Genomic DNA, 12878 nt, shown 5'->3' on the forward strand with positions numbered 1-12878 from the left:
TTTTCATATCTGGAAGGTTTTCTCTTGCATGGTTAATAATGCATAGCTAAGCCACTGATTTGCTGTGCTTCCATAAGTAGAGACAGTTGTTTCTCCATACCTTGCAAAATAGACCTCATTTACTTGCAGACGTCCTTGTAAATTTAGCAATCGTTCTCAGTGCAACATCATGATGGCTACAGGGCATTTTGTGGATGTTTCCAAAGTGTCGCACTTCTGCTTGGAGCTACTCCGCTCTCTTTTATCTGCTGTTGGAATTTGCTTGCTTTAGTGGGTTACCATAGCTGCCTTCTGTGCTGCACATGCTGAATAAAATTCCAGTTCAGTTATATCTTTATGAACAGGATCTGAAATAAATCTTCAGGGCCTGTGTCTTCTCTTACAGAGTCAACCTGGTAATATTACTGAAAACCAGCATCACAAAAATAGAACTACATTGCTTCCTTTTCGAAGTAGCGTAGCAGTAGTAGTCACTGGAATAGCAGCATCATTATGAGAGCATTATTAGCAAGAAGCGGGGAATTTTGTTAGGCTTAATGATTTCAGGCACTGTTTTCTGGTATTACTGTATGCAAACACTAAATAGACCATAGACAAGTCTGTTTTTTTCCAGTAACTGGAAAATTCTAAAGCAATAACATTCTGCTGCTAGAGATTCACCTCAGTACTTATTTGTGAAGCAGTTGAGTCATGTCCCCAGTGTTTAAATTGCCGTAATTGTATGAGGTGGACTGTAAAAGGTTCCACTGTTCTCAAGTTATGTCTTTTATATACCATTTCCTTCTGCTCACTCGTATTTTAGTTCATGTCATTTTACAGAATTACTGTATTTACATTTTAAAGAGGATTAGGCAGATTAAAAGATGTTTTCATGTTTTATTGATAACGTCAGAGTAATTTCCACTTTCCTAGTGGCAGCTTGTAGCTCTGTCAAAACGCAGTCTGTGGAAGCACAGAATGAAATTGTTAAATGTAACAGTGCTTAAAGGCAATTGCCAAAAATACAGTTTTGGCAATTAATGAGCAACTTGATTACTCACGGGAACATGAGTAATTGGTTGTTAGTGGATATATGGAAGAGAGTGGAAGACCAGAGTAATATTGTGACTGTATTCCTCAAACAGCTTCATCAGAAGGCGTTGCTGTAAAAGAGAATGTTGTCACAACCTTCCCTGGTGTTAAGGATGAATGCAAGCATTAAGCACATCTCATTTATATCTGTGCTGCTTTCTTATCAGCTAGAAGCGCTGATACAGATCCATATCATGCTTGCTGTCTAGAATTCTTAGTTGCAACAATGAAACTTCAGGAAAAAGTTGAGAATGGCCACAGCTTCCAAAAATACCCAAACCCAAACTCAACCTCTGGAGATTTCCTCCTTGAGGAACTTCAACTGGCCATTCTTCAATAGAGATCTAGGCAGGGAAAAAAAAAAAGAGAACTGAACTCCAGGATCCTGTTGGAAGTGAAGCTACCAAAGAGTTAAATGCTTCTGACAGTCGGTGAGCGTTTTGTGCTGGTTTCTCTCCTCTACCCCTTAAGGCCTTGTCCTCACCATCCAAATCAAGCATGAACACAGCACTTTTCTAGGAACAAGTTAGGATATGTTCTTCCACAGGTCAGAGCATGAGGGGGAGATAGGTGCTGCTCACTTCCTGGGACTGCTGGTAGTGACCCAAGCTGTGCCATGTCTATGGGCTGGCCCCACAACGTGGTGGCCAGTAACATGGCAGCTGAGACCAGCAGCTGTGTTAGAGATTCTTTGCAGAGCAGCTGACAGCCTTTATGAGGCTGACAGTCTTCTGTAACTGTGGCACATGAAACTTATTTGTGTATAAAAGGTGAAGGAAGATTGTAAGACTGAATTTGGGCGCAGATTCCAGGCTGTGGGATAGGGCCAGGCTGTTCTCAGCTCCTCTGATGGTGTTTGACCAAGGGGGTGGGTGCTGTTACCTCCATTTTCTCTGCCCTTTGCTCTGTGACGTGTAACAGGGTAGCTCAGGAGACGAGAGGCAAAGATGGAGAAAGAAAGCCAGTATCCTGAGTCCAAATTCTGTGCTGTGTTCTTTCTCTCATCTGCTCTCTAGGACAGGCTGCTAAGGAAAGCTCTGCCCAAAGGAAGCATTTCACCTCTTTGGATAATGACCAATGAAGTCTTGGATCTTTGGGAGATATCCTGGAATGTGATGTTTAGAGATGTTAAATCTTATCTCAAGCATGTGTGCAGGGCGCGTATACTCTTCCATGGGCAAAATCCCAGTGTAAGGAAGACGAAGGAAAAGGAAACTTGGAAAAGTTTTCCTGAAGTTCCCTCTAATGTACCATTAAGGGAAATCCCCAGTTGCCTTTTTTAGTAGAAACTATGAAATATATTTTGCTGAAACTTGTGCCGCCATATACCCTTTCTCTACATGCGCGGTGCACCTAAATAGGATTTGTGCTATGTTGTCTTCTGACATAACTGCCTTTGGACTAGAGTACTGCAGAACAAGCTGTTTGCCAACAGAATCTTTGGAGTCATATCCCAGCCCTGAGGAAGGTTTTGCATATTGGTTAATGTGGAACGAAAATTCCTTTAAAAAAGAAATCAATGTTACGCAACAAAATCTGTAATTCCGAGACAGCCATGAACTGAAAAATAGAACGATGGTTGCTACAGAAGTTGCTTCTGTTTATGCAGTTATCTCTGAATTATGTCTCCAGTGCACTCCATGGAAACTTAAAACTTAACTACTTTCAATTTAATGAGCTCCTTTGAAAAGGGAAAAAAAGTCTTTTGTTGCCAATGCAGAGAATGTGTTTGTACCAGTTAGAAGTAATAATTGAATCAAGATATACGTAGATAAAAAGGCAATGTGAATGCATGTATGGGCATTACACACCCTATAACAGACAAATTCCCATCCTTAGCTTAGTTTCTTTCCTGTAGAGTCGAGGTATCAATTAATAGAGAAAGATACTAATCCACTTATGGGTGGCAGCATTGTGACTTTAATTATTAAAGAACTATTGCTCTAACTGATTTTTTTTTCACTCATGTAGAACTTGGGAAAATAGAGAAGCGTAAATGCTTCAGTGACAGCAGATTAGAAATTGTTTTATTCGTTTTAATGAAGAGCAGTGTTGTCAAGGTGTTGAATAAATCTAAATGTAAGGCAGCACAAACAGAAATCTACCTTGAATTTTGTTTCAGCAGTGCCTGCCGTTTGGGTTCACAAAGGAGGGGTGAGAACAGAAATACTGAAAAGGATCAGTTAGATCAACTATGATCTATCTAAGACATGCATGCACTAGTGAGTTTCACTCAAGGCCAGAAGCAGAGTCTGGCTGACGTTACTTGATGAAACTTGTATTAAGGTGCCTTTGCTTCAGTCCCCCTTTATGTGTGCAGACTAAATATATAAAGTTTCACCTGTTATGTTCTATTGAACTATTAGCCTAAACTGCTAGGAAAAAAAAAACAAAAACAGCATCAGCTTTGTAGTACATCTTTATGTTTGAGTAAAAGCATTTCTTAAAAAGTATTCTGCTCAAAATACATTGTGCTGGTTGTAAAAGATCTTCCATAGTGGTTTCAGAAGGTGTCCTTTTAGATACTAGCTGCTTCTGTTTGACTGTTAAATGTAGTTTGTTGAAGGCATTTTTATCTTTTATGGAAGAATATTTACCTTTTTCTCCTTTTTCTTTTCCAACTCTGCTTCTGTAGGAAGAATCTTAAATCGTTTCTCCAAAGATATTGGCCATCTGGATGACCTGCTTCCATTGACGTTTTTGGATTTTGTGCAGGTAATTCATTTGCTTCTGCGCTGCGTTCTGAATTTGGATTCCTGTTGGCTTCACTGACAATGAACTATTTACTACAGATGTAGCTTAGTTTAAGGAAAGCGCTTGTTTGTGAAAGAAAGGTGTGGTTGAAATTCAGTGTGTCAGTAAAAAGCTAACATGAGTAATAACTGGCAGGTAGGAGTGGCTATACACAGCTTGCTATTATGTCAGGATTTCAGCTCATAGTAGCTACATGCTTGGTAAATTGCTCCTGATTTGCCTCCAAGCAATCTGGCAAGCTTATTGCTGTTATAAGAAATATGTCCATAGTAAAGAAACAATCAACTCACATGAAAAGATAGCGCAGATTAACCTAATTATGTGTCTACTTCCACAAAGAATCAAATGCTTACCACACCATTTTGGATTAAAATAGGTGTGGCTATTTACAAAGAAAAGATTAGTAGTAATAAGGTGAATATAATAGCCTTAATAGGAACAAGTGAAATAAGTTACTACAGACAAAAAAAAGATGGACAAAGCACTGAGATTTTGATGATGATGGAAGGATTACATATGACACCAAGGTAATTTTTCTGTTGCAGTTTCTGTTAATCCTCCTTATAAAATTCCGTGGAAAGCATAAGGCTACAAAAGAACTGATTGTTCTGTATCAAAGTAACTTGAATCGCAGAACAGAGTCATGGAAGCTAGACAAAAGGAATGGCTTAGTGGATCTTCTGGATCCACTTAGTGGATCAGCCCTGTAATACTTCAATTAGAAATGTTTATTAAGGTGTGATTGCTAACTTTTCTACCTCTCTCAATCAGGATTTAAACTTCTCTTGGACTTCTTTAAAATTAAGCCAAAGACATTTCAGGTTCATAAAAGCTGACTAATTACACTGCTAATGCTGAACTCTGGAGAACAGGGGAGAAAACAAAAGGTTCCAAAGAGCTATCCTGGTTTATTTAAGCTCTTAGAATTGAAATATGCGGTTGTTTTTCAGGCTTCATAGTGCGTCATACTATTTTGGGGAAGAAAGATAGGCAGTGTGCTTTACCTGGCAATTAAAGCATGCGCTGTTTTGTTCTTGGGTAGTTTTTTGCATGTGTGAGTTAAGAGAGGTGCTCATAGCAGATATTAAGACTTCAAATTCCTATTTTTAAGGCCTTGATAAATTATTTCCTGAAAATGGAATATCAGTGTTTTGAATAGTATACTACCCATTTTCTGCAGTTTACAAAGATTCCAAATTTTCTTCAGTCTCATTAACAACCATTTAGGCAGGATATTGTACTTCATTTCATTTCTCTTGGGACAAATACATAAGTGCCTTTCCTTTTGACTGGAGAAGAGAAGGCTCTGGGGAGACCTCATTGTGGTCTTCCAGTACTTGAAAGGAGCTTATAAACAGGAAGAGGAACTGCTGTTTTTGAGGGTGGACAGTGACAGGACCAGAGGGAATGGTTTTAAACTGAGAAGGGGGAGGTTTAGGTTAGATATTAGGAGGATGTTTTTCACACAGAGGGTGGTGACGCTCTGGAATGGGTTGGCCAAGGAGCTGTTGATGCCCCATCCCTGGAGGCATTCAAGGCCTGGCTGGATGTGGCTCTGGGCAGCCTGATCTGGTGTTTGGTGACCCTGCACGTAGCAGGGGGATGGAAACTAGGTGATCTTTGAGGTCCTTTTCAACCCAGGCCATTCTACGATTCTGTGATCAGTCATCAGGCTGTTGTGCAATCCTTATCCTCTTCTCTTTTAACATAGGGGTAACTTCCACAAAGTCAAAACCATTTCTTTGGCACAAAAGTCCTTGGCCCTTTGACCAAGCAGTGCAGAAGGGTTTGTGTTTGCACACGTTTGTCTTCTTTACAGCAGACTGGACAACGTATGTACTGCACACCACTCTTGGTCAGAGCATCCTCTGGGCCTTAAATCTTCAGATAAAAACATTAACCTTTTTCCTTAGTTCTGTGCACGTATAATAATAATGTGAGGGCTGTGCTGCTGCCCACTTGCGTGATGTGTTTATAGCAAGAAACTGAGTGGGTGTTTTGCATGCCCTGGCATGCAGTTTGAAGGCATGTGGGGTTGTCTGAGGATGCAGAATTTGCTGGGAAAATGCTAGAGAGCTCCATGTAAACAGAAGGGAGCCAAAGCTGGTGTGGTCTTGTCCATATTTCCTTTTGGGAGCAGACCCTGAAGCAAATTGTCTTGAGAACCACACAGTTTATTTTCTGAGAGAGACAACCGCTTTGTTCCAAAAGCATGCTGGTGAGGGAGGTAAGCTGTATGTGTAGTACATGAGAACTGGGGAATTGGAAAGCCCAGTTATTTGACCAGCGTACACACACTCCAGGCAGTATATGCTTACAAAATATAACTGATCTGTGATAAAGGTGTAGAAGCTGCTGCATTATACGTGATTGCTTTCTTCTTCAAAGCTCGTACTGTAAACTGCATGTTATAAATGTTTCCACTCATACTGTTTAAATTTTTCTTTAACGAGGCTACTAGGAAATTGTCAAAAATAGGAGGAAAAAATAAAGGGGGGAGGGGGGAGGGATGAGAAGTTAAAATATGAAATGTTGTATTTTAAGCATAAACTTTTCTTTTTCAAAACAAAAACAAAAGCAAAGAGGTTGCATGTTCAGTACACTATTAAATGGATACAACCCGAAAGCTTGTCCGTACCCTTTGTTATCGGCAAACTTAGGAACTTGCTGTCCTTTAATAATAGGCTGCTACCCATAGGACACAAGCACTTCCTTCTTGGCAGATTTTCTAAAACTTATTATTCTTGATCAGCAAGCTGGTTGATTAGTTGGTGTCTTTTGAAATTCAATAGCAAGGATATAATATTTATTTCTGAAGAAGCCCAGATCTGTACAAAGGATAACTGTTATCAATTATGATAGAGATCTTTTGTCGCTTGTTTTGTTTGCAGGTGTCTTTTATAAGACCTCCTATAATCCCTTCAGGAAGAAATATTTTCTCCTTTCTAAAAACAGTATTAGCTAAATATAAAAGCTCTGATCCCAGCCATTGTCGTTGATTCTCTGAGAGACATTTCCCAACATTCATTGTTTAAATGGTTGTCAGGAGGAATCAAGTGAAACTTAATAAACAATGCAGTAACTGGTTCATCTTACTTTGTGCGTAGAAGCTTTTCTTGAGCGGATTTGCATTGAAGAAGTGCTCTTTTTTTCTGAGTTATTACTGGGACTATTGTGAAGCACTGCAGCCCTTTACTATATTAGCAAGTGAGTGTATCATTTATATATAAATAAACACAATCTAATTGGGCACTCAAAAGCTACAATATGAACCCATTTCAGTACCTACAAATTAATAATTAAAATATACTTGTTTTAAGAATTTCATCAGTACACTGAATACAGATTTTAAGGCAATGCTAAAAGTTGATGATGTTCTTTTTGAGTCCCTAATAAGATTTATACACTGCACTACAGTCATAATGAGCATGATTAGTCTAGACAGCTATACTGCATGAAAATTAATTCCTTAAAGTAAGAGAAGTAAATAGTTGGCATCTTCCATTGGATTTAGGAAGAGGAGGCAGTCAGTCATGTTCAAGTCAGTGGATAGTTACTGTATATTTAGTTGTTAAAGAAATAGGTTTGTGGCAAGCTCAAAAATACATTATAGGTCTGGTGCATTTTTCTGAAAATCCAGTTAGATTTTGTGAATGTTGTTTTGCAATAGCTCCAAAAGCATCAGCTCTCACTCTGCCTATGGCTTCCCTCCTTTGGGCTTAAGTGCACCAGAATATAGCATACCTGCCTTTAGAAAGTTGAGCAGGAAGCAGTCCTTACTATGAGAAGGCACTCATTTTTTCATCATAACACAGGACATTAACAGCTAATGGGAAATGTCCTGCTTGTGCAGTTGACTGTCCATTCATAGAGAATATATTAGCAGTGACGTACCTGAAGAAACTGCAGGATATGTCACTGCTAATGTAAGGGTCATTACAGTGCTTTAAATTCTTCTAAGTAGATTTAAGCATCTGCTTCTTTTAGATCTGTATGCTTTATTTATATATTTCTTAGTTTAATCAGAAGGCAGGCCTGCAAAGGCTACCCAAATATAAATAATATAATATAATATTTGCATAAATAATTGCAGAAATGCGCTCTCTGTTTGATATGAACTTGATTATCTTATTTATAAGTTGAAAGGAAGAAAATTTTGAACTGAAGTCAAGTACCATTTAAGATGGCTGGGATTTTGTGACTTCATTTTCTTAGTCTCTGAAAATAACAGCTGATGTGGTGCTGTAACCAGCTGTTGTTCCTCCTCCTGCCTTTGCCTCTGTTGATGCAAGTTTCAGTGATAGGTGTGGAGCTTGAAATTTGAAATACCATGGTTAAAATGGTTAGCAGCATCTATCTCAGTGCAGCATTAATAAAACAACCCATACTTATTTGAGAGGGGATCAACTGAGGAATAAAGTAATATTGTGAGAAAGTATAAGGAATCCAGTCTATTTGTACTATATATATATTATGTATATATATATATATATATTATTATATATATTACATATTATATGCACGTTAGTCCAGATATTCCTAAATAGCTGTTAGTGTGGATGATGCATTTTTGAAGGCTCATCAAAGGTTTCTTTTTGGTACGTGAATCTCGCTTTCGTTTGAGATAGATCTATAGAGGCTAAACATGTTTGATATTTGGTCTTCATAGATGCAGGATGAGTGCACAAGGTGATATGCTGTTAACTGGAAATTGCATCTATAAGCAGACAGAATATTGATAGGATGCTGAAGTATATATCAGACTAATGCTTTTCTGTTCATTGCAATGATAAATTTTAAAGAGTCGTTCCTTCTTCCTGCATTTTCTTACCCTTTCTTAACTAATCTTATTACTTTTTAACAAAGATGATTTTCTGCTTCAGTTTCTAGTGAATTTAAGTAACTTGATGCAATGGAGCCTTAATTTTGATTTCTTCCCATGTTGAACTGGGGGTAAAAAAAAAAATCATGATTTGTTTTGGTTTTGGAGAACACTGTGAACATGTGAACTATCTGCAGCTGCCCTTGGAAAAGGGCAGTGATTTATTGAGGAGAACTGAATTGCAAAACCTTTTTCCTCCCCAAAATCAACAGCTTGACTGCGTTTAAATAACTGACTTTTCATATCCTTTCATCACACACAAAGGCCTAATCCTGAGACTACTTGAGCCACCAATGTAGGCTGTGGCTGAGACCACCACTGAATGTGCCATTCCCTTCTCACCACACACAAAACACATTGACTGCAGCTTTATGAAGTGAAAATGCTGAAGAAAAGGAAAATGTGAAGGAGGTGTCCACAGTCATTTCTTTTTTTTATTAAAAAAAAAAAAAGGAAAGAAAAGGGAAAAAAAAAAGCTGCTGCATCTGGATATTAGGAACAAAAAGTGCCTCAGACTGGAATAATAGCTTGGGTCACTTGGTTTCATATGTGCAAAAGAGTGGAACTGCCGTTACTTGTTTCGGTACCACTGACCCTTGCATTTTATTGTGTGAAGATTTATTGTGTCAGGGAAAGTGTGTAAAAGGAATTCCAGTATCTTTTAGTTTAACAATGACTTTGTTATTTTGTGATTCTTGTGAGAGGTGGGGTGGTTTTTGGTTTTTTTTTTTGTTTTTTTTTTTTTTTTCTTTCAGTTTACTTAGGTTTTGTATGTATGCGTGTGAGATGGATTCAGGAGATGCTTGTGCTCATTAAAGGATACTTCTTTGTGTATTTGCTTCTGCGTGTGCAAAAGATAATCACTAAATATGTTGTGACAGAAAAAACAGTGATTCAATCTGTGTTAAATGTCCACAAGTTCTTTATAGCATGGTACGGAGAGCAGTCCTGTACCTTGGAGACACCTTTGGGTTTCCCTTCTAGTGAATCTTAATGGTTTTGTACAGTGATTTTGTCCCAAGGTTTTGTGTGGTGAGGTTTAAATAGTAAATAAGTTTCTTTTGGTTTGTTCTGTACAGCAAGTTACTTGTTGGCTGCTGTAATCTCCCTGACCTTCCTCTGTGAAACTTAAATTCCTAGACATACGCTACAGTGCTAGGATATAACGAAGGGCCAGTTAAAAGTAAAAGGAAAATAAAAAAATGATAGAATTGTTTTGTTGGTTTTTTTTCATTGGTTACTTTTGAACTCTAATTTCAGAAAAGGCTGAAATTAACATTGCAGAAAGCTATCTTAATTTCTGGTGTAGCCACTTGACACTTGTATTTACTTTCAATTTTCAATTTATTATTTTGAATTCAAATGAAATTATAAACTACAATGCTAAAAAAAAAAAAGACAACAGCTGCCTATCGTGCCCGTGTTAATTGTTCATCCCTCCCCCCAGTAAGGGGTCGGGGAGAAGAACGAGACTTGGCTTGCACTGGTATCTCCAATATGAACATGCAAGAGCTGAGAGTTTAGCATAGCCACTTGTCTAAATAATGCAGTCATTTATTGACCTTTTGTTCCCTGGTTGCTGAATGCCTTGATTGTTAAATCCCAGCAGCCAATTAGTCTTCCTGATGGTGACCAGCAGTGGTGATAATCTGTGCCGAAGCTATGGCTGCTCTTTACTTTGGGCCCATCATCATATTTTTGGAATTTAAAGATAAGTCTCTTGCATCACACAAACTGCATAGGTGCTCTCGTTCATATCTGTATAGGTGGATTCCCACTTACACAGACCTCCATTTCCTAGGGGAAAGCTAAAGGTCTGTTCTCACTAGAGCAGCCATATGCAATCAGTCCCAATCCTTTTTCTCACCTCTTTTTTCCTATTTATAATGATATTAGTAACAAAACTAATTAGTGTGGGAATATAGTGCAACTCTGGAAATATCTTAGGGTTTATATTTACTTGGTATTGAATGTTATAATAGGATAATGGAATCATAGAATCATGAGGTTGGAAAGGACCTACAAGATCATCCAGTACAACCATCTTCCCATTACCATTGCTACCACAAGCCACTAAACAGTAAAATTTGAGGATGCAACCCCATGTTTAACATAGGAAAAAGAATAAAATAATACTGAAAAAATTGTTTCACTGCCTTTTTGTCATCTTGCTTCCTTCTGTGTCTTTACCTTCTCTGTGTTCTTCATGGGTTTACTTTCATTTATATTTTCAGCTACTAAGAAGCAGAACAGTTGTGTGGAAGTCTACTGATGTGCTCCAGTTCTGTGTAATCTGGAAGCTCTTCTCCTTTACTTACTTTTCCTATGTTAACTGAATTTCAGAGAGACTCTGTTCATCTGGGATTCTTTGTATCTGATAGAAGGTGTTCTCTTGTTTGCTTTTCTAAAGCTGAAAGACAGCACAGAAGTATTCTGACATAAGTGAACTTTATCTTTTAATTTTTCTCCTACATGTTTTGCTTTTGCTTTTGGTGCCCAAGTGAAGGTTTTTATTATTATTCATACTTTTTTACCTGATTTTTTTTTAAGCATTACTGTACCCTTTCACATCTGTAGCTCAAACATGGTTCTTTTTGACGACTTCCAAAGATCATTAACATTTCTAACACTTCACAGTAGCTAGAAATCTTTTAATTCTGCTGTCAGTCATGGAGTGTAACAATCCTGTTCAGAATGACGATAAGTATAAATCTTCTAGATTGCCTTAAACTACTGATACAGTATAGATAGGACGTGTGCTTACAAACTAAGTGGAATTTCACTGTTGGGCAGAAGGACTGGAGATTTTACTTTTGATTCAAGAGAGAAGGGAAAACTTCGAGGTTATTTGAATTACTAAGCCGTATAACTCGTGTGTGTGTGTGTTAAATCATGATACGTATTTATGCCCAAAACGAACATGTGAGACAAGGAATTATCTCCAGCTAAAACGACTGCATCTCATAAAGATGTGCTGCCAGGTTTATGTGTATGTCTCATGCAGAACATAAGAACTCTTTTTTTGGTGCTTTTTGTGAGATCTGAAGCTGTGATCTGGCTGTGGGGAACTCTACATCTGATTTGAAAATTCCAAATGAGTTCCTCCTTTGAGAAACAGTGGCTGCAGTGTGGGCAGCAAAGGATGATTTCAGTGGGGAACTGAATGTCAAATGTCTTTGTGAAGCTTGTTATCTCTTTGTCTTACATTACATAACAGCTTCATATCGCTTACAATTTTTTATTAAGTTGGGTTGCACTCTTGAAATTGTAAAGATTTGTGTGTCAGTATGATGTTTTTCAGTGGCTATTCCCACACTGTGGAAGAACAGAGTGATGAGTGGTTGCATTTTCTTCCACAGTTGTTTCCCTTAATCTTCTTTGCCTTCTGTTTTTTCCACATTGGATTTTGAAATCAGCCTAATGTTTAAGCAAGCAGAGCTCTCATTATGAAAGTAACTAATTTCATGCTAAAATAAAGGTTTTAGATCTTTCTTTCTGAGACTGAGAATTTTCTGGCTTTGATATACAATTTATGAAGTTGTCCATGCATCGGTTAACATAAGAAAGAGTTTTGAGTTTTCTTACTCATAGAAGTCTGAATTTGGGGACTCATTTAGTATCAGTTATTTGCTGTGGTGTGTTGATGATTTGTCGTAAGTAAAAGGCCTTCCTGATGGAGTGTAAATGTAATAAATTATGAACAGCATACACTTAACCGCAGTAAGTAATCATAGAAAGAGGTTTCTTTTTGCTTGCTTGCATGCACCAGCAGAGAATAACTGAACTCAGTGAAACGTGGTGGTGGTGTTCAGAGGCCTGTGATGATGTACAGGTGCTGAACGTGTCAGGCCAGTGTAAAATCCCCCATTTGGTGGCAGGGATTGGCAGAGAAGTTGACAAAAATGCACTGGAAACCTTGAAGCTAGTGGAAGAGCCAAGAAAACGACCACGTTTGCTGGTGTTATTCAGGAAACACAGGGTGTTAGACTCCCTGTTTTACATCCAGATCACAAAATCCCTAAGTTACCGGGATGGAAAGGGATGTTTTCCATGTTACTGAGGAGAAACTCTGAGACCTGAGAAAATAAAGCATGTGTATATGCATATTCTTGACTCTGGTTATTGCTGTTTCTTCAGCAATGTACAATTGTGATTGACATCAGGGGTGTTT

At 38.1% G+C, this 12878-nt stretch overlaps 1 protein-coding gene across 1 annotated transcript in view; it reads left to right on the plus strand.

Annotated features, from left to right (window-relative positions):
• ABCC4 (ATP binding cassette subfamily C member 4) overlaps positions 1–12878 on the plus strand; it is a 139315-nt gene that overhangs the window by 74346 nt on the left and 52091 nt on the right. Inside the window, exon 20 of the mRNA XM_015851547.2 lies at positions 3707–3786. Coding sequence (XP_015707033.1) covers positions 3707–3786 — 80 coding nt within the window. The remainder of the gene's footprint in view (positions 1–3706; positions 3787–12878) is intronic.

The sequence above is a fragment of the Coturnix japonica genome, chromosome 1 (assembly GCF_001577835.2).
Source record: "Coturnix japonica isolate 7356 chromosome 1, Coturnix japonica 2.1, whole genome shotgun sequence".
Classification (NCBI taxonomy): domain Eukaryota; kingdom Metazoa; phylum Chordata; class Aves; order Galliformes; family Phasianidae; genus Coturnix; species Coturnix japonica.